We start from the raw sequence: 21,146 nt of genomic DNA on the forward strand, positions 1-21,146 counted from the left end.
ACAACTGCTATCTACGCACACACACACACCACGCCTTCCCATCACGGCCTGTCACATTCCCACGCACCGCATATGCAAATGGTAACCCGCCGGTCTTGCGTCCGAACGCTGCAGTGACAGTATATACGGCTATACGCTCTGCACATCACATCCCCCGCCTTCCCCGCCCCATCCCCATCACCCGCCGCCCACCCACCCACGCCGCCCACCCACCCACCCCGCCCCCCATGCCCTCCACCCCCCACCCCGCCCCCCCCCCCCGCCCGCGCGCCTCCCGTGCGCCTCCCCCCCCACGTCCGCCGTCCTGAGCTACGGCCCCTCAAGCGTTGCGCTTGTCCGTGCCTGCCTGCCTGCCTGCCTGCCTGCGTTGACAAAAAGTGCCAAACTGGTGCAAACCGCGAGCGCCACGTATTATAAATTGCTATTCCCTATTGTAGAAAAATAGGCGGCAGGTGCCGTCCGGTTGAACGTTGCACCACAGGGCTGCGACGCCAACTCTGCGACGAACATGCGGCACGCGCTGGTGGAGATGCTGCTTGGTAGAGCGCGGCCTGCGGCCCTGCACCGCGGTGGCGGCGGCGATGGTGGTGGCGGAGGGCCTGGCCCCACCAGCAGCAGCAGCGGCACACGGCCTGGCGGCGGCGGCCCTGGGCCCAGCAGTTGCGGCGTGCATGTGCGTAGCAGAGGGGGCGAGCAAGGCCACGTGGAGGAGGACAGCGCGGCGTCGCCCAAGACTCGGCGCCGGCGCGCAGGTTGAGGCCGGCCAGTGTCTGGTTAGGGTCTTTGCTGGCGAGCATAGCACCGCGCAGTATGTGGTAGGCCGCGGCAGTGAGGAGTGTTGTGGTTGAAGGATTTCCTGCTGTTTGGTTGATTGCTGGCTGTGCTGTTGCTTGATAGCTGGACGCGGCTGGACACATTGCGAACCGACCCCGGCTATGTCCGGGAGATGAGGTAGACGCTTGCGGCCGCAGACTAGAGAGTAGAGACGTGGCGTGGGCGCAGCCCACTTTTCCCATTCGAGGGGAACCACATATCTTGTCTTGTCCAGGCACGCCGCACACAGCCAGGGTGAGAAGCAGAGGCGCACCCTTGGCGAGAAGGGATGCAACCGCTGGTTAGGATCCAGGGGTGCCCCTGTTAGGACCCCTTTGCCACTGAGTTCACGTGCTCATACCCCTTTTGGGTGCCTTGCTCAGGAGCGAAGAAGAGCGAAGATTGCATTGGTTACAAGAGGGACCTGCTGACGCAGTTCACGAGCCAGTGACATGGAGAACGAACACCCTGCTCTGGACCCCAGAGCGAAGCAACATTGGCGGCGAAGCCCCTCAGAATCTATCCGTGGCCACTGCACGCAAGCACTGCATGTGCTCATACGGTACTCTGGTTCATGCTGCGCCAGCCTTTTATACGGATGTCCGTTCTGTTATATGGCTGGCCACGGGGCCCGCCGGGGAGCTGACCCGCCCGCAGGCTGCAGGTGCGCGCACGGGTGCGTGCGCCGGGACTTTGTCGGCACGTATGAATATGAACATGCTGGAATCTGCCGTTTAGGGCGTTCCGATAAGCTGGGCATGTAACTGGCACTGGCAGTATGCCTTGCCGCCGCTTTATGCCCCGTGGGCAAGGGATACAGCCCGATACAGCCTGCAAGGAGTTTTCTCAGTGATCCGTACTGCAGTGCTGAGCGGGCGAATTGGTGGCGATGGTAGAGAATACCTCTGTAATAGCTTGTAATGCATTGAAAGCCCCCTTTTACTCTCAAAAAGAAGTAAGATTGCACGAATCGGCTGCCAAGGTATTATCGAAGCCATGGAACTTGCCAGAAATAAGAACACACCAAGCTTTCAACCGAATCGATCCTTATATAATGATACAGTTCGTTTTCTTCGGCAACCAAGCTGCTGAACAGTCTCAGTTCCGAGGCAACTCTTGATTGCAAGATAGTGTCATGTTCATGGCATATATAGCGTTACATTCCTGCATGTGAAGGAAGCCATGCCAGACTCCGCTTCTGTTTCAAGCATTGGCACCAGCTTCGGAGGAAGTGCCGCGCAAAGCAGCGGCGCCAGGGGCTTAATGTAAGAAGTTTGTGGGTGGAGTGGGTTTGGCTTTGTCTACCGGTGCACCGAGTGTGACACGCCGTGCAACGCCATTGCGGTTGTTGGCGGACACAGCGGAAGAATCTCAGTGCCGGGCATGGAAACCTTTGGCTGCGACGCACAGTACCTCAGCGCCTTGGCGCATCGGGATGTTGCTCCAATCAGCAATGGACAAACCCCCGTGCGTGAGGGTCCCAAGCAACTAACAAAGCGTGACTTGGGCCGCTGCTGCTTCAGACACGAGCCTGCTGGCGCGGGTCAAGATGAAGGCTTCGAAGAAAGCTCGTCGCTACAGCAAGGCGTATTTGGGGTATGCAGTTGTGATGGGTTCTTGGGGAGTTGCGCTCATCCGTTGTACACCGAGCGCTTGCCTACCTGGCCACCACGCGGTTGTGCGCATCGTACACGTACATGTGATGTACGGATGGAGTCGCTTGGTGTGCGTCGCGTCTTCCTGGCGCCGCGAGCGAGTGCCGCGTGACCATACGAAGGGGCATACCGTATGTGACCCTGTCAGTGCCAGAAGCTCGCACAATCCTCCCATCCGCACATCCCACCCGACCCTGCTTCACCAGCTCTCACCAGCTCCAACCCAAAACCGCTTCCACACGGCCATCCACCCGTCTCAGGTCATCATGCAATAGTCCCCTCCCCGGCCCCCTGCCTTGTCCCCTGCTGCAAAATGCTCTCTGCGCAAACCCCTGTCAGGTCCTGTACACTGTGTCCAAGGAGCACAAGGCCACACTGCGGTTTGCGGTGTTGCGCCTGGTGCTGGACTTCTGGCAGCTGTGGCTGCTGGTGGTCAACCCGGCTTACGGATTCGACATCAACGTTGACAGCAAGTGCGTGCACGTTGCGCGCGGTGTAGGGTGTGCAGCGGGGTCTTGGAGTACAAGGGATTGGCAGGGCGTGTGCGCGTGTGGGCGCCCGGGCGGCAGTGGTGCATGGATGCATGATGGTTTGCGTGGTTCGCGCAAGAGGTGCACTCCTGGTGCGGCTGGTGCGGGTGCACAGTGGTATGCGGGCGCCGGGGAAGGCATCAAGTAAACATATGATTGCGAGTGCTTGATTGGTTCGGTCATCGGGTGATGTGGAACTTGTTTGCACTGAAGGCGAAGCATCAAGCTGGAGCTGATGCGATTGGCGCGTATGCTCAGGCAGCCATCCCTGGTACCACTACTGAACACTCTGGCTCTGCGCTCACTGCCACGCCTGATATAGGCTTTGGAAGGCTATGTCCCTTGTGCAGCTGGACTGGATCTTTGCGGACCGGGTGAGTTCCTCCTGGTGGAAGTCATACTCCTCTCCCACGTACAGTGTTTGTCTAACATGCGCAACCATGACGCCCACCTTGGACCCGCTCCCTGACTCCATGACCCACGTCAGCTATCATGCCATGTGCGCTTGGCAACTTCAATACCTCCTGCAATGTGCTCACACTTGCAGGGCTACACCTTCTTTCTCATCGTGCTTTACATGCTGCTGGCGTTGCTGGCTTTCAATGTGTTGCTGAGCATGTGGGTGGCGTACCAGTTTTCAAACAACCGCTTTGACCAAGTCTGGCCCATCGCCTTCCTGCGCTGGTTCGGCCTCATCTTTTTCCAGGTGCGAGCCAGGTCGTGACGGGTATGCGACCGCAACGCTTGTTGGCTGTCTTGTTTGCGGCCGGGCGGTGTGTCACCACCAACCAATACCCATGGAATAGCGGGCCCGCTCATTCCACAGGTCCTTGACATTGCCACACTGACACTGCTTCTGGGCACGCTGGATTGCCACGTGAGTGCTGGGGTCACTGTCTGCTCCGGCCTGTCTTGGTGTTGCTAGCATGCAAGCAGTTGATGCATCAAAGATTGAAGTGCGTGTGACCATTTTGCCGCATACCATTCCTCACTCTGCCGCTATCGTTGCGACACATGGCGCAGTACATGGGCGGCCCGCCACAGCTGCGGTACTACAACGCACTGTTTCCAGAAGTCTGTGAGTATCCTAAGGGCTGGTGCTCAGGCTATAGTATCTAGCCCACACGCCTGACAAAGCTTTACGACCTACGCGCATCTGCTGCTCTGCATCTTGCGGCTGCTCCCTCTCCGCCGCTGCAGATTGCTGGTCCATGCCTCACCTGGTGCACGTGGCGGTGTCGGTGGTGGGGCTGCTGGTGTTCGAGGTCATGGCCAGCGCCATGGTGGTGAGCGCGCGTGTCCCGCGCATGCACGTGGGGTGTTGTATCTAAACAACTGCGAGTGGCATGACCAGGCTACCTTGACCCGCCACATTCTGCCCACGGAGCCCTTGACCCACATGGTTCCTGTCGCGCTGCCCTCACAGCTGAGCCAGATGGACCTGAACCCGCTTTCACGGCAGCCGCTGGCGATCATGCACTCCAGGTAGAGCGGTGCGCTTGCGCAAATATTGTTAGGCTACGGTAATGTTCCTGAAAGCTCTGCCTCCAAGCGGCCTCTCGGGCAACACGCGCTGCCGTACAGATACGTTACCACTTGATGTCGCTTACCACGCCTCTGGTGTGTCGCTCCCCATCCCTCTTGTCCCCTACCTTCTTGCAGTACCGAGGGCCTGTGCTTTGGCCTCAAGTCCATAGCCGCCATCGCCGCCGTGATGCTGGCCGGGGACGTGCGCTGGCTTGCGGTCTTGTACCTGGCCGTGTTTGCGGCGCTGCTGTACCTGCAGCTGAAATGGGTCAGTCGGCTGATGCAGATAGAGGCGCAAGAATGCATAGAAGCAATGGCAGGAGTCTGAGGGCCGCGGGCCATCTCAAACTATCACAGCGTGCACTGCCTTCTTCGATGGTGCCGTGGTTTCCATCCCCTCACCCTGTCAATGGCCTTGCTCAATCCCTTGCGTGCAGGTGCCCGCCACGTACGCAGTTGTGAACTACGCCCGCTGCGCCACCTACGGCTGCGTGCTGTACTGCTCTGCGCTGCTGTGCGTGCTGGCTTTCATGACGCCATCCGCCCGGCAGCCGGAACGGCGCAAGGAGTTCCAGCACCAGGTCACACTGGCCTTGTGGATCGGCATGGGCCCCGCTGCCCTGGCCGGCATGGCTGCGTGCTGGGCGCGGCTGCATTACTTCTGCGTCGTTGTGGCAGAGAGATTCCGGTGAGCGCTCAAAACGGGGACGGGGGTGCAGAAACAGGGCGTTGTGCGCACCGCGACACGGGTGTCATTCGTCAGCATCCCGCAACCGAGTTTTGTAGGGGAAAACCATGGAACGCTGGATTGCTTAATTACTATCACGTTGATTACCACATAACGCGAAGCAGCTCTTTCAGCACCATCAGCGCTTTCGCGGCAACAGTCTATCAGACACGTTTTTTCGCTGTCCCTGTTGACGGCGCTTATTCCTACTGTATTAATGCGATAGTCATTCCTTTAGAGGCCAGGACGTGGAGACAATAGCGCTCGACTGCTGCAGCAAACCCATTTATCCAGTTGGCCGTGCTCGCGCGCTTCCATTAGTCCTGGTCGCCATTCCTTATAATGGTGCAAGCGTGTATGCAAAACGTAGGCGAGCAGAGGAACACCCGGCGCAAGCCAAATGCCCCCCGTGCCGAGGCATGCCACACTCCGGCGCGTTGACTCGACGTTCCCTATCCTCCCCCTTCACGCAGGACCGCCACACCGGGCTTGCCGTCCAAATACATATGCAAATTCGAGGACGCGCGGGAAGTGGGGGTGGCGTTGCGCGCCTGCCGCGACTGGATTCCCGGGGACGAGGACACGCTCAAGCCCGAGGCGATGGCGCTGGGGGAGGTCATTGTCAAGGTACGGTGGACTGCTGGGCGCAGATCATATGAGGTACTTGTTGGAGCTCGCCATGTTGGTCGTGTAACTATTCGCCAAGCCCGTATCCTCAACGGCCTTCCTGGCCCTAACCTCTCCTTGCTCTGCAGGCCGGCATCATGCAGCTACCGTCCAACCCGCGTATGACACTGTTGTACTCCTCCTTCCTCATCGATGTTCAAGGCAGCTACCAGTCAGGATACACGCAGCTGCAGGTGTGCAGGTTTTGGAATGAAACCCCAGGTCCGTGTGTGTTTCGACTGCGCCTCCTCACCCACCCCGCTTACACCCTGCTTCTTGCTCTTGCCATGCCCAGGCTGCCAAGCAGCAGTCCCCGGGACTGCTCGACCGCTTCGCCATCTTCAGCCGCGAGCAAGAGCACACGCAGAAGGCTAGCGGCGTCAATGGGGCGGGTGACGGCGTTGTGGACCTGGTGTCATACGTCGAGTTCCAGCGCAGCCACAGGTAGGGAAGCTGCGCAGGGCGGAGGAGACAGGCGCAAGATGCGTGCACATGCACATGAAAATGTCGCAGTCTGTGCAGCTCCCAATCGACTTAGGCGTGCTGCGTGCGTGGCCGACTCTGTAATATACAAACACACACATAACGAGGCTGACGATCCCGTGGCCCTCGTCTAGGCTGGTGACGCGAGCTCACAAGGAGGCGCTTCTGGCGATGCGCGCGTTCTGGAGCCTGTTGCTGCACTCACGCGTGTCCTTCATGCGCCTTACACACGCCATCAACCGAATTGAGGTACATGGGCGCGGAGGGTTCTGGGACCGGCTAGGACTCCAGGAACCGGCGTAGATGGTCTCTAGTTTGGGCTTTCCGGTATCAAACGGAGGCACTTCACCTGCATGCGCTGCCCCACATCTTGCAGGTGTCCATCCGCTCCGCCGAGCGCGCCTACCAGAGCGTGCTGACGCGCCACGGCCACAACGCGCGTTTGGTGCGGCTGTACGGCCGTTTCCTGGAATCCGTCAAGTTCGACCCCTGGGCAGCCGCCAAGTGGTTCACGTAAGTTGGGGGCTTGAGGCACTCCGGGACACGGGCGTGTGCATGTCGCGGCATGTGGATGTAGAGCAACTGAGGCTGTCTGTTGTGCCTTGCTATTAAAGTCACGCCTTGACTACACCTGCTACTCGTGCAGCGAGGCCGACCGCCTGGAGGAGCGCGAGGAGCATGCCAAGGAGGCCATGCAGCTGGGCGGCGCCCTGGTGGCGCTGGGGGCCACCGCGGGGGGCGGGGGCGCCATGGCGGTGGACGGCCTGGCAGCCCTGTTCATCAACTCACAGGTGCGCGGGGCTGGTGTGAGGCTGCGGCGCAGCCTGTCAGTGCGGTAGAGCTGAAGCGCCTTTACTTTGTCACTCGCTGTAGCCTCCATCATCCTTGGCGTCTTGTGCTGCACCCGTCCGCCTAAAGGGCATCATCCAAGTCGCCACACCCGAGGTCCACGCGCTGCTGGGGTATGCCAAGGGCGAGCTCAAGGACCGTGACGTTGCGTGCATCATGCCGCCGCCCTTTGGGGACAGGCACAATGCCTACCTGCGCAACTACATCCAGACGGGTGAGAACAGGGGCAATGCTAGGAATGCAGATGGCTGGATGGGGCCTGGTGTACGGCGGTCTTATGCCTGTCGTTATGCGGCTTGCAGGCGTCTCCCATGTGCTGGACCGCACTACGGACTTTGTGGCGCTCACCAAGACACGCAGCGTGGCGCCCATCAGGTGTGATTTGTGTAGTCAATGGATCTTTGGGGATGCAGCTTGGGGTGGCCTTGGCGGCATGGGAGCTGTCGTCATGAGAAGTCATCTGGTTGGCAAATACGAAAGCTGATCCACATCCTCTTTTCTCTCCCACTGGTCCCGCCGGGCAGGCTGCGCATAAGCAAGATGTCGGGTCTGAGCGAGGACAGCGTTTTCATGGGCGTCATGGAGCCGCTGCCGCCCCAGGTGCGTGTGTATAATAGTTTCAGTTTTTTGGCCGGAGGGGCCTTGCAGTGATGAGGGGCTGCTGCCGGAAGCGCCCTATACGTGCTGACCCGAATCGGCCTCACGCTTTGGCGTGCCCATGTATGCCTCGCAGCCTGGCGTGGTCCGCGCCTGGGTGATGGGCAACGGCGGCGGCACGGCGGGTGCCACGGGTAACACGCTGATCGCAGCTGAAGAGGGCTTCTACGACTGGCTGGGCTATGGCCCCGGAGAGCTGCTGGGGCAGCCGCTGTCGGCACTCGTCAATGATGCGCCCACTGTGGATGTGTAAGTGGTGTGCTCATTCTGTGACCGGATTCGGCCACCTGCGGTAGTTGTGCCATGCAGCGTAGATAGGGGCGGGCAAGTTATACAATTTATCATTCTCATCACATCACTCCATGCACACATGTGCCCCCTCGCAGCGTTATCAAGGATCTTCAGCAGGCGCTGCTGACGCCGCCCATCGCAACCAAGGCCACCGCGACAGCTGCTGCGGCAGTTGCTGCTGGCCGCTCCCGCCGTCGCACGATGGACCCGTCTGGCGCTGGCTTGCAGCATGCCGCAGGAACCACAGTGCAGCATGGCCAGCCGACGGGTGGCGATCCAAATTCAGCCGGGATTGTGCGCTTGGGCAGCAGCAGTGGGTTGGGTGAGGATGGGGGAGGAGACGGGCACATCATTGGTGGCGGCGGCGGGAAGGCTGGAACACCAACCCAACTGGTTGGTGGCTTTAATCTCGCAGCGCTCTTGCTTGCTCGTGACACTTACGGGAATGCCGGTGGCAACACCAATGAGAGCCGTGATGGCCCCGACCATTCCGCGGCGGGGTTTGGCAGCCGCCACATTGACGTCGATCGTGGCGAACGCCGTGACGCGCCCAAGCAGCCGACAGCAACGCTGCCACTGCTTGAGTGGCGCCATAAGTACAGCGGCTCCATCCCTCTCACCACCATACTAACTGCAGACGGTACGCGCGCTCACATTACATGTGGTGTAATTCGCCGCGAGCAGTTTGCTGTGTCCTGATATCTCTGTCGTCCTGTATACGTACGATCGGGATGTAGCAGTTGTCAAGACATTTTCAGGCTCTCTGCATGCCGTGTCACTGTAACTCAATGTCGCCCGTGATCGCCATCCCATTGCTCGCAGCATTTGGCTCTGTTCGCTACGTGGTCATTTCGCTGCATACTGACCCCAACGCAAACGGCGCCGGAGCGTCTATGGCCGGAAAGGCGATGCCACCCACCGGCATAGATGAGCAGTCTGCCACAGGCTTCGCGCTCAGCGGCAGCGCGATAACCTCACGGCGGCCTCCTCCTACTCACGGCGGGCAGGGCGCGCTCGACTCTCGGCCGCAACTTCTGCGCTCGCCTGCAGTCTTCTCGGAGCTTATGCTGGTTGCAGATGGCAAAGTATGCGCCATAACGGCACGCTCCAATCCTTCAGCAGCTTGCACGCATACCCCTGCAGCGCTGCGTCGATGCTTCCATCCAAACCCGAATGGTTGACGTGGCACCTGCACCTTTATTACCCAGGGCCGCCTGCTCCACGTGACGGCTGCCATGGCCGCGGCTCTGGGCCGGTCTGTGGAGAGCGTGCGCAATGCCGGTCTGGCAGCGCTGATGCCCGAGCCGTACGGCCTCATACACCGTCCGTGGATGCACGTGAGTGGCCCAGCAGCATTCACGTGCCCTTCATGTATGTACTGCGTGCGGTGGATTAAGCTGCTGGTAGCTAGTGTACGACACCTGTCAGCCTGAGGCATTGTTGGGCCTGTCCTGACCAGCCACACCCTACACGTGCAACCTCTGCAGCTGCTGGCGGTTCCCCCGGGCAAGTCCTGGGGCGACAACGTGGCCGCTACTGCGATTAGCCACGGCGCGCCACATCCTCCTCCGTACAGCTGCCGCAGCGGCGTGACACTGAGCCTGTGCGGCTATGACGAGAGCGAGGGGCCTGTCGATGTGCCATTCCGCATGCGGGTACAGCAGCGACTGAGCTCGACGCCTAAGGGCCCCGGGCGCGTGCATGTCATGGCCTTCGAGCGCCGCACGCGAAATCAGGTACGCGACAAGTGACGAAGTGGTGACGTGCATGTCAGCCCGAAGGTGTAGGGTTTGCGCAGTGCTGACCCTAATACACTGCAATCAGCCGGTTAAGCTGTGTTGCCTTTATCCTATTGCTGCGCGCGCGCAGGCCATGGCTGAGCGGCGCATGCGGTTGACGGTGGACCTGTCCGGCACCATCACCGCCGCCGACCCCGCGCCCGCCTCGTTGTTCGGCGTGGACCCACGCCAAATGGTTGGCCGCTCGCTGGCGGACCTGGTGGACGTGTTCCAGCTGGCGGCACAGGTGCAGGACCAGCAGGAGCAGGAGCGTAGGGAGCTAACCCAGGGCCAGCAGCTGGGAGCCGACCGGCGGAAGGACACCGGCAGTGGTACCTTAGAGCAACAAGAGGCGCTGGTAAAGTTGCTTGCTTCGGCGCCTGCCGTGGAGGGGCGTACAGCCAGCTCGCAGCCCGGCTCGATGCGCAGGACGGGCACCCTGGCGCGTGCAGACAGCAGTGTCGTCGACCTTACTCGGTTGGACAGCTCTGGCTCAGTTGTGGCGCAAGACGCCGCCGCTTCGGGTGTTGCGGCAGCCCAGCTGCACCCATCCAGTGTGGCCGCTGACTCGCCGCTAGCCGTGGCGGGGGATGACCCGGATAAGCTGCTTACGCTGCTGATGCTGGAGCTTTCCAAGAGGTGAGCGGCAGCATAGGAATGGGAGGCATACCGTATCTATCTGCGCTGCGCATAGGGGAGCAACCTGAAACTCGAAGTCATGACACGTGCACGTCACCAACACGCTTTGTTTCCAGGGGGTCCTCGGCCGAGGGCATGAGCTGGCGAGTGGGCGTCAGCCTGCCGGCCGACGACAGCGCCGACGCTGAGTTGCAGCGGCTGCGCGCCGCGCTGGGCGACAAGCACGTGGCTGCGGCAGCGGCGGCATTGGGCGCCAAGGTGGTGCCGGCGGTCATGGTAGTGCGCATGGTGCGGCGGCCGCACGCAACGGCGCCGGCAGCTTCGTCCACTGCCTATCCAACAAGAATGCCGGGTGGCGGCAGCGCGTACCCTAGCGGTGGCGGACTGAGGAGCGGGGCGTCGCTCGCCATTGCGGCACCACAAGGCGGTGGTGCGGGGTTTCAGCCACAACAGCCATACCAGCCGCAGCAGCCACTAGTGCACCCGCCAGCGCAGCAGCACTCCGGTGAGGCGCGGTATGCGTCACCAGCGTCAATGGAGGAGCAGCAGGCGCATCAGCAGCAGCACGTGGACAGGCTTCTTAACAGGTTCGCCTACACTGTCCTCGGGACCGCGTACAATGGCGGCGATGGATCCGATGCTGGCCTGGTGCCTGGCAGCAGCAGCAGTTCAGGGCAAGTGGTTGCAGAAGCGACCGATGGCAGGATAGCCTATGCTGCATACGGTGCACATGAAGGCCTGCCGCCACCACCAGGCGCACCCCTACCGCCTGCACCTCCCCATGCACCGTCTGTCGAGGCATCGACAGGTGTGTGTGCTGAATGCCTGTACAGTACCTTTACTAAAAAGTATTTCAATTGTTTCGGCGCCCAACTTCGGCAACCATCGCCGAACTTTGAACGCCCAAACCTTTATAGCACTACGGTAGTCCTGTAGCCCTATGTGTTTGAGGATACGTGCGCAATCTCTGACACGTTCATTGACCTATGTGTGTCGCAGCCGCCGTGCCGAATCCCGGTCATCGCTCGGCTGAGCACCTCAGTGGGCCCTCTCCCGGGGGTGAACAATCGGACAGCAGTTCACCTGCCGATGGCCACAGCAGCCCGGTACGCTCCTCCCGTGGCACAGTCCTGCTGCCGCCAGTGGAGGGAACAGCAGAGGCAGCTGTGTTGAGCAAGCGGCACTCGCAGTCTGCATCGCTCAAAGCCCAACCACAGGCCTCTCCGTACATGCAGTCACGGCCGCAGCCGCGCAAGCAGCAGCCGCGCCCGGTGAAGGACTGCAGTGGCAACAGCATGAACCCTGAAGCTAGTACCCAGGACCACAGCCAGCGTTCGCCTCATGCATCGCCACCGCCGCAGCCGCCACAAGACCAGCCAGCACCGCAGCATCTCAGCACCATCTACCCGTCGGTTGATGAGAGCCAGCAGCATTTACAGAAGCCGCCAGCGCAACCGTTCGGCGCGCAGCGCCACGCCTCGCAGCAGACACAGGAGGAGGCGCCGGGACAGCAGCCAGGCGCATCATTGCCGTTGCGCAGCATGCGGTGCGCCACCCCCATGCCTTCGCCCCAGCCTCTTGCTGCTGCTGGGCACCACGTACACGCACACGTGCAGCCGGTGCAACCGTATCTGCCGCCAAGCCAGCAGCCACCGTACCCGCACATCAGCGCCGCCCCCCCGGCAGCCACTGCGCGTTACATGCCCTCGCTCCGGTACACGCACCACCCCGAGCCGGTGTGGTCGCCACAGCAGCAGCGCCCGTACCACCAGCAGCCCTGGCAGCCAGCACCTCAAACGCAGCAGGCCCCGGCCTTGGACGCAGCAGCCCTGGCGCCCAGCCTGCGGCTTGAGGTGGAGCTGTGGCGTGCGGACCTGCTCGGGGGCGTGCTGGAGCTGGACGCCCGCGGCCGGGTGGCGCGGGTGGACCCACACGACTCGCTGGGCCGGGCGGGTGAGTGTGGTCGGTCGCGAGCAAGGAGCATACATGGGGGAGAAGGGCAATGGTTGTGACTGAGCCCAAATGGCTAAAGGGTGGGGCCGATGGTCGGACGAGATGGCCACGCGGATTGGTGTATGTGGCACCTTGCTCGGGCCGCAGTGTGTTGCTCTCAATGGTTTCCAACTCCTCGTCCCTCTGGTGGTTGTCACGTTTTCCCTACAGGCCTGATTCTGGGCAGCCCCAGCGGTGGCCTCCTGAATGCCAATATCGCGACCCTACTGCCGCTGCCGCCCGCCGGCGCCGCCGCGTTTCTGACCATGCCGCAGCCCGCTGCCGACACTATTGGCAGCCGCTCGGCTCCGGTGCTCCGTGGCGCACTGAAGCACCGCTCCGGCGATGCTGGTCGGTCGGGGGTCGTGGGGCCGCCCCTCGTGCTTACGGCGCGCCATGCCGGTGATTGCTGTGAGGTCCAGCTACGGCTGCAGGCCGTACGTCGCACGGGGGTGGACGGCGGCATGTACATCGTCCTGCGCCCGCATCGGCCAACGCCGGTGCAGCCAGGCTTTGTGCGATGGCTGGCAGCAGGGGATGCCGCTGGGCTGGTGCCAAAGACCATGCTGCCACCCATCCGTGGTGACCCTGCCGGCAGCGGGAGCGGAAGCGCCGGTGGCGAGGGCGGCGGCACGGTCATACCAGGGGCCCTTGCTACATCCACAGGCCCTGTAGCCGCAGTGGCTGCAGTGCCACTGGCGCCGGCCGCCTTCGCGTCGACCCCTGCCACCTCAACGGGCATGCACCGCGGCGGCAGCAGCAAGGCGATACCAGCACGGTCCAGCAGCAGAGCGCTGGCGGCAAGGGTGGCCGCGGCGGCGGCCATTGGTGTTGATGGGGCCGACGGGACAAGCTCTGTGAGTCCACGCACCATTGCAGCGCTGAAGCCAGGTACCTCTGCCGGAATAACTTCTGAAGTACTGCTGGCGCTGAGCGCTGCGGCCGCAGCTGCGGTTGATACTGCTAGACCCTTCACCGCAGCCGCTGCGGTTTCAGCAGCGGAGCCATTGGCCCTGTCACCGCGTGCTCGGCCTGCGTCCTCTATGCCGCGCCCGAACCTCACAGCAGCAGCAACTCAGACAACAGTTTATGCCGCAGCCGCACACGGCGCCGATGCAAGCGCTACGTCTCCGGGCGGTGGGCAGGAGCCGCCCCCGGCGGCATGGCCAGGAGGCGTGGCAGCAAGCCCGGCGGTCGTTGCTGCGACTGCGGCTGCGGTGGCGACGCTGCTCAAAGACACGGCACCACTGCCGTCTCCTCAGCGGCAGCAACCCTCGCACCATGCACACCGCTCCGAACGCCGGTGGCCGCTGCCGGTGTTGGCGAATGGGGACGTGTCTGCGGAGGCTGCATCGGCGCAGCGGCGGCACGACCTGCTTGCGCGTAGCCGTCGGGTGCGTATTACTGGTTTCGTGCTGGTGGCGGTGCAGACCTGCTGGCGATGCATGACCAGTAACCCTGTTAGTTTATTCGTGCCTCTGCAGGGATCGCAACTATCACGTGTGGAGTCATGGGTACTCAGCAGCATCGGCATCGACCCAGAGGCTCAGAAGCACGCGGCTGTTGTAAGTTGTAGCGGGGTGCTCTTTACAGCCATATTGTACATTGCCTCACAACTCAACACGTGCCTCACACTGTTGCGTCCCTCAGGTGTCCCCTTCAAGCTCGCGTGACCTACCCGGCGCCGTCCCTGCTGCACCGGGCTCCGCTGCCAGTGCCGACGCTGCTGGCAGGCCCGCAGCCCAAGAGGACTCCGACCTTCAAGACGACCAAGACGTAGGCGGCACAACCGGCGGGCTCCTCGAAGACAGCAGTAGCAGTAGCAGCGGCTTAAGTGATGACCAACACCGGCACGTGGACGCAGACCCATACGCTGAAGATAACGTTATTCTTGACAAGCTGGAGGACATGGGCGGGAAAGCGCACGGCGGTGGGGACGGCAAGGCGGCTTTGGGATCACCGCAGCCAGCAGAAGATGGGGCCGGCGCTACGCAGCTGCGCGAAGACGCGTTGCTTGACAGCGCGCTACACAGCAACCAAGGCCGGGGCGGCAGGGGTGGATCGGGGAGCGAAGTGGGCTCGGACGCGAGCGGCGTCGGCACTGCCTTTGGCGCGGGCAAGCGCTTCAAGCGCCTTTACCGACTGCTCATGGGGCCACCGTCGCAGGTGGGTGTACCGTACTGCGCGTAATTATTTTATATTAAATAATTATGGGAGGCTGAAAAATAAAAAGTAAAATAATTCGGAAATTATGAAGGCCCAGGTGATAAAAAGTAAAAAATATTCGGCCCTGCGGGCCTTGTAAAACTTCTGAGCCGGAGGGTGGACAGACAGGATTCCATTCGTTCCATGCATGGTTGCGGCGGACGGCTGCGTAGCACGGACAGCTGTGAGCGTGTGGGTGCTGGACCCCACCGTGGGCGCGCGCATTTTGCCGGCAATGGCAGGGGCAACTGCCAGGGGGGGCCGGGGGGGCTGGTTGGGGTAGGGATTCGGGCCGAATGGGGCTGTATGCTGAAGGGCCTGTAAGGACTGTGTTTGTGGGAGTTGTAATTGCGTTCATTTATGGACCCATCAACCTGCACGGGAGCATGTCCATACAAAGTAAAAATAATTCTGGCGCGGCTGCGCCGCGCTTGATAAAAAGTAAAAACCCAAAATAATATTTCCAGCCGTGATAAAACTTCTGGGAGTTAGTCTTCTAAGCGCAGTACGGTATGTAGGCCCGCGGTGCAGGCCTGATGCGCGATTGTGGGCTTATTATTCTGCTGTCCCTGCTTTCGCTTACGTTGCCTCTACTGTTGCTGGGGCTGGATTTAACCTGACCCCCGCACCTTTTTGTTGCAGGCTCACTCCAGCAGGCTGTGGAGGCGGCTGCTGGCGGTGGTGGGCGCCATTTTGGTCATCCACACGATCACCTTCGCCGTGATGGTGTCGCGGCTGAACCTGCAGCTCAATGACATCCGTGAGCTCAATGACGTCGGTGCGTGGGGCTTGCGGGTGCAGGATCGCAGCATAGTAGTAGGCCCTTAGCCCAGCTAGGAAGCATGTGAGCTTAATGGCGCTGCAATTCTGCCTGCTTGCAGGTGCCGCCGCCGCACGCATGCACGACATCGCCATCAATGCGCGCACGCTGGCCACCCTCTACGCCACACATACGGACGCGGTGCGAGCTGGCAACGCCGCCGGCATCAATGCTTCATCCTACAATTTTACGCCAGCAGCGGGCATACAGGTGTTCGGCGAGGACTTGGCGATCGCCTCTCGGCGCGTGCTCGCTCAGCAGATGGAGGAGATGACGCTCGAGCTCAAGGTTTGTGGCCCCCGATCGAGAGGCGGGTGCATGCGCAGTGAGGAGAGACATGTGCTGTATGTATGGCTGAGACCTGTGATACGGGCCTGTTTGTGTTTGGCTGACTGGACGGACTCACTTGCCTTGTGCATCTGGTCGCCCCGCCCGTTGTAGGAGCTGCAACAAGACATTTTCCTGGGCAAGCGCAAGTCGCTCCGCATGCCGATTGGCTTTGGCTTCCGGGTACGTCATAAGTGAATGGATGCAGGAGTACATGGCGGTTTCAGGTCGGGCTGCAGGCAAGGCGCTCGCGGTTATGCAAAAGAAATAGTGCCTGCCGCGACCAACTAGAGCATGCATGCACTCATTTCTTCAAATGCTGGCGCATGGTCCTGAAGTTGGATGCCCCGTTCACGTTTGCACAGGACATTTGGGAGCTGCCCCGACTGCCGGTGGTTGATTTCTACAACCGCAATGACAACATCACCGGTCAGTTGTTCTCAGCAGCGGGCTACAGCTCCAATGGCAGCTTGATCCTGGAGCCAGAGCTGATACGCGAGACTGTGCCGATGGGTCTGTGGCGCGCGAGCAACCTGTTCGTTGCAGCAGCCCTGGAGCTAGCGGAGACCGCCGAGGCCTACGTTGCGGCGGGCGTGGATTTCTCCGCCCTTGCGTCCTACAACTTTGTCGTGGTGAGTGCACAGCTAGGGCATGCACGACCACTGCTTGTGTTAAGGCACGTGGAAAGCCATATGATAAAGCTCTTACGGCGTCCCTTGTGATCGGTTCCCAACGCACGTGCAGTACAACGGCATGGATGTGCTGTGGCCGGCATACCAGGACTCCATCGACGCAGTGGTACAGGTGACAGTGCGTCTGCGAACTAGCCATCGCAAATCGCGTCAGCGGCTATGCAGGTCAGCTGTTACCATACCGGCATCCCCCCCTACATTGTTAAAGCTTTACACTGGCCTGAGGAACTTTGCAAAATACCATCCATCCGCTATCACCCTCACAGATTACTATAAGCAATGGTCGCGCTGTGTACTCTCTTATGCTGATCATCCTGGCGATCGAGGGTGTGCTTATCGGCGTTGGGGCCGCCGCCATCGTCTGGTACGAGGCGCAGCAGGTGCGTCCTAAAGCGTCAACACAACACATGCACACACCCGATCGCACTGGGTTAGGTGGTCGCAAGGACCACAGTATCCCTGGCTGTTCATCTATTTTGCCCCTTTCCCTTTTAAACAGTTCACCAGTTACCACTACAAGCTGTACACGGTTTTCGTGTTGGTGCCCATGGCGCTGGCGCGGGGCCTGGCCAACATGTCCATAGAGGTGAGCGCAAGTGCGGAGACATGCGCAAGGGCGCACATGGAGGAACACATGCAGTTGCTGTGGGATTGCAGTCGAACAAGAAGGATATGGTAGCCGCCAGACTCCTGCTGCTGGCCACGCTTGTGTGCCAATCATCCCATGCCTCTTGGTCCCACCTTTTACAGCTGGAGCCGGATCATGATGACGATGATGCATTGCTTGATGCAAACATCATGGAAGCAGCCGTGACGGAGGGCCGCGGTGCTGATGGTGGCGGTGCAGGCGACGGCGACGGCAGCCTTGGCAGGCATGAAGCCGACGACCTTGGCATGGGCGGAGGCGTCGGTGCAGTGTTCTTGCCAGAGGCGCTGGCTGGGCAGGGGCTAGGCGGTGATGGCAGCGGCGCTCCCACACCTGCCAAGCCACGAACGTTGCGCATCCAGAGTGCTGCGCGCCTGATGGAACCGCCGCGGCCGTCGGTTGACTTGGGCCGAGGGTATGAGCGCAAGGCCGCCTATGCCTCAAGCTCTGGTGGAGCTTCTGATGCGGAGGCTGTGGCTGCTGCCGCCGCGGCAGCAGTAGGTGCTCGGGAAACAGGTGGCAACGGTCCGCGTGGAGGCGGAGGCACCGTATTCAGACCCTCTGCTATGTCTTTCACGGCGCTGCGCGGCATGTCGCGGTTCCTGAGCTTTGGTGGCGCAAGCATCAAGGCAAGTTGCAGTTGCAGTTTGCGCATCTTAAAATGGCAAGGGGCCTCGATGGCATTCTTTGCAGACCGACCGATGCACTCGGAGTCTAACTGCAAAGCATCCCGCTGCACGTTGCCTAAACCAAACAGGTCCAGCCGGTGGGAGCCCGCGCCGCCAAGCCTCCCCGGCGCAAGCTGGTGGCCTCACGACGCCTGGCCATCCTGCTGGTGCTTCCCTTCTTGGCGTGGAGCCTGGTGCTGGTATCCATTGACCTCAGCGTGTTTGCCACGCTCAACGGCAACGATGGCCCCATCGCCAGTCTGGGCATCCTGCACACTACTATCAGCCGACTGGACAGGACGCTCTACTACGCCCTGGTAAGTTGCAAGGCCGTGGCCAAGCATGAACAACCAACGTTACAATGGTGATAAATACAACTCGTCCGCCATCCTTCACCGTCACCTGCCCTATCTGTGTATCTGCAGGACTTAGCTGCCTCTTCCGGCAACGCCACTGCCGCTGCTGCTTCCCATGAGGCGCTGTCCCTTGAGATCTTGGAGGCGCAGGTGGAGTACGACGTGCTGCTGCATGGCAGAGAGGTGAGGAGTTTGCCTTCAGTCGTCCGGTCTGTGGTAGACGGTGACTGCAATGCTGCTCGATATCAACATCGGGCTGCTTGCTGTGTTTCCCTGCTTGTGTTCCCATTGCTATAGGCACTGGGCTGGGCTCCAAGAAACTTCACTCACCGGCCGCACCTGGATCAAGAGACCCGGGGCATCGTGTGGAGTGGCCACACAGTCACCAACATCCTGTACGGGGAGGGCCAGTGTCTCTGCTTCGATCCAGTCGAATGCCAGCCGCTGACCTCGCCCTACTACCAGGTGTGCAACGGAAAGCAGGAAATGTTACAGCACCGTTATGTGCACCGCCTGCCTCTGTAGTTGCTTCCCGCTTCTGCACCGTGGTGGCTCACACATGTGTTCCATGCCTCTCCCGCTCCGCAGCTGACCTCCAACGGGTTGCACCTGCTCGTGATGTCTTTGCTCAAGTCTGGCCATTCGCTGTTAGCACAGACGGCCGGCGGTGGCAGTGCGGCAGCGGGGCTTAATGCAACAGAGTTCAGGTTTATCTGGACCACGCTACAGAAAGATGGCGAGGAAGGCATGGCAAGTAATGATAGCTCGGCTGTGGGTCCACGGAATGGGCCTGCTTCATCCGGCTGGCAGTATCCGGGATTCCGGGCAAGCTCCACAAGTGTCCGCTTTAGCTTGACCATGACGCTTCTTGTTGTTGCTCGCCTGTAGTATCGCCTCATCAATATCTACCTCAAGGAGGTGCAGAGGGCATACGAGTGAGTTGCTGGGAAGGCAGGACTGGACCAGATATCGGGGAAATTGTTCACTGCACGGCAGCAAGCATGCAAAGGATGGACCGGGAAATGGGATTGCCGGATGGTGCTCACGGGCCCTAGCCTGCCTTCCGCTTCACCCTCTGCCTTGTGCCTTGCAGGGCCGCCGAGACAAAGCAGATCATTCTGTTTGTGCTGGCGGTGGTTTGGGCGGTTGCTTTCGTGTGGCTTCAGCTGCGGCCGTTCCTACGCCGCGCCCGCCTCGAGATGCGCCGCATCGCGGAGCTGCTCAGCCAGCTGCCGCCCGAGCTGGAGGTGGAGGCGCTAATGACGCGATTGGTCATGAGTTGCTCGGCCAAAGGTTCCAGGCTGGCTCCAGGTGCCGCGGCTGGGGCGGGCGCGAAGAAGCCAGTCGGCATGGGTGGAAGCGGTGACGCAACCGGCGGGGTTGCGACAGTCGCCGACATTGCCGAAGCTGGGCCGGGTGTGGTTGGTGGCGGGCGGAGAGGTTCACAGTTGAACCTGATGAACGGTGGAGCGACTTGGGCTGGCGTCAACCTCAACAGGGGCAACGCAAGTATGAAAGGCGGTGTTGGTGAGTCTGTGGTGCGTTCACCCCAGCCCAAGCGGGAACTCTTCGCAATTGAAGGAGGCCAACTGTCAAGGTACCGCGTCATCTAACTTACACATGTACTGTGTTTGCCCTGGCCCCTGCGCAGGCAAATGGCAAGTGTCCAAGGATTGGTAATTCATTATGTGGATCTGGCGAGGTGGCATGTTATTGGAGTGTGCGTTGTTCAGCGGCAAGCGGGTGTGGTGCTGTGACACCCGCGGGGCCATGCAGGCGGGCATCGCGCCCCTAGCTCGCTTATGTGTGGTGGATGGCGGGAGGCAGGTGTAGCGTGACTGGTGAGATGAGTGAAGGTGCAGGAATGACACGATATGTGGCTCCCCTCGAAGGGCGGGAATGAAAACTCCCCGGGGTACCAAGCCCTCCAGGATCACCGTTTCCGTGCAGGTGTGTGTGATGTGGGTGAGTGGGTGTGCATTGAAGTAAAGCTAGCGCAACCTATACATCTCTAGCACGACCCTGGCACTAACTACCGGTATGTCATGTTGATCTGGTTGACGTTCGGCAGCAGACAATGGAAATAGTGTGGGCTGACGTTTCCTCTCTCAGAAAACCACGTCCCTGGCAGGGGGGGGTAGCCATCCATGGGATGGTGTGTATCAAATATGAAGTGGGGGGGTAGTCTCGACTGGGAAAGGCCCCATGTTCTCAAACGAAAGAGCTTGACGAGAGGACTCCAAATCCACTTTGAGCGTTTCAATCAGGGTAGTTATTGCAAAGTTATGGGCCCTCAAAGTTCAGGGTCGGTCGTCGGGGTTGGGGGTCCCCAAGGTTTCGTCACGCGGATGTGGGTGGGACTGCCAGATTTCGTCTCCGCGCCCTAAACGTCCCTTTAAAAGCTCCGCCCAATAGCACAAGCACTAGCACACATTAGCATGCACATACTAAAGCATTTGCATTACGTTTGGCCTCAGGAAAGCGGCCGCATGTCCGTCCACATCAGCATCGTAGCAGCTTAGAGCCCCGATCGAGCGTCTCTCATTGGTGTCATGGAGACTATGCGAACTGATGCTAACTTGTAACGGCCAAGGCTTGGTGTGGGTCATGGCGACAAGGCTGCCGCCGGCCATCGAGCGTGACATGACTCTCGGGATTCTTCACATGATCCCGGGAGAAAGTCTACCAATCTCTTCCGGCACACAGTCCCAAACATCATATGTCCAGCGAAATTGTAAGCTTAAGCGCACGCCCCGGTAGTCTGACAGAAAGGTCGGTGGTCGGCCATGGACACATGGACATGTGTGGCATGGCTGTCAGTCAAG

At 60.7% G+C, this 21,146-nt stretch overlaps 2 protein-coding genes across 2 annotated transcripts; both read left to right on the forward strand.

Annotated features, from left to right (window-relative positions):
* Positions 1-438: 438 nt before the first annotated feature.
* On the forward strand, positions 439-1,736 carry CHLRE_09g397052v5 (uncharacterized protein). The gene has a single exon (XM_043065830.1). The coding sequence runs from the start codon at positions 530-532 to the stop codon at positions 755-757; it is 228 nt and encodes a 75-aa protein (XP_042920883.1). The 5' UTR covers positions 439-529; the 3' UTR covers positions 758-1,736.
* Positions 1,737-1,858: 122 nt separating this feature from the next.
* Positions 1,859-20,918, forward strand: CHLRE_09g397000v5 (uncharacterized protein). The gene is made up of 46 exons (XM_043065826.1): positions 1,859-2,078; positions 2,337-2,409; positions 2,808-2,941; positions 3,321-3,372; positions 3,546-3,704; positions 3,825-3,875; positions 4,022-4,076; positions 4,199-4,284; positions 4,425-4,483; positions 4,661-4,793; positions 4,963-5,213; positions 5,726-5,879; positions 6,008-6,112; positions 6,214-6,362; positions 6,536-6,650; positions 6,778-6,914; positions 7,048-7,192; positions 7,320-7,464; positions 7,553-7,625; positions 7,775-7,850; positions 7,984-8,156; positions 8,294-8,838; positions 9,021-9,283; positions 9,407-9,535; positions 9,686-9,934; positions 10,068-10,615; positions 10,732-11,423; positions 11,615-12,568; positions 12,779-14,001; positions 14,092-14,172; positions 14,258-14,773; positions 15,455-15,590; positions 15,694-15,920; positions 16,074-16,142; positions 16,325-16,591; positions 16,704-16,763; positions 16,918-17,031; positions 17,151-17,237; positions 17,402-17,926; positions 18,055-18,282; positions 18,391-18,504; positions 18,619-18,786; positions 18,910-19,071; positions 19,210-19,256; positions 19,415-19,848; positions 19,973-20,918. The coding sequence occupies exons 1-46, from the start codon at positions 1,996-1,998 to the stop codon at positions 19,999-20,001; spliced, it is 10,275 nt and encodes a 3,424-aa protein (XP_042920884.1). The 5' UTR covers positions 1,859-1,995; the 3' UTR covers positions 20,002-20,918.
* The last annotated feature ends 228 nt before the right edge of the window (positions 20,919-21,146 follow it).

Source organism: Chlamydomonas reinhardtii, chromosome 9, assembly GCF_000002595.2.
Source record: "Chlamydomonas reinhardtii strain CC-503 cw92 mt+ chromosome 9, whole genome shotgun sequence".
Classification (NCBI taxonomy): domain Eukaryota; kingdom Viridiplantae; phylum Chlorophyta; class Chlorophyceae; order Chlamydomonadales; family Chlamydomonadaceae; genus Chlamydomonas; species Chlamydomonas reinhardtii.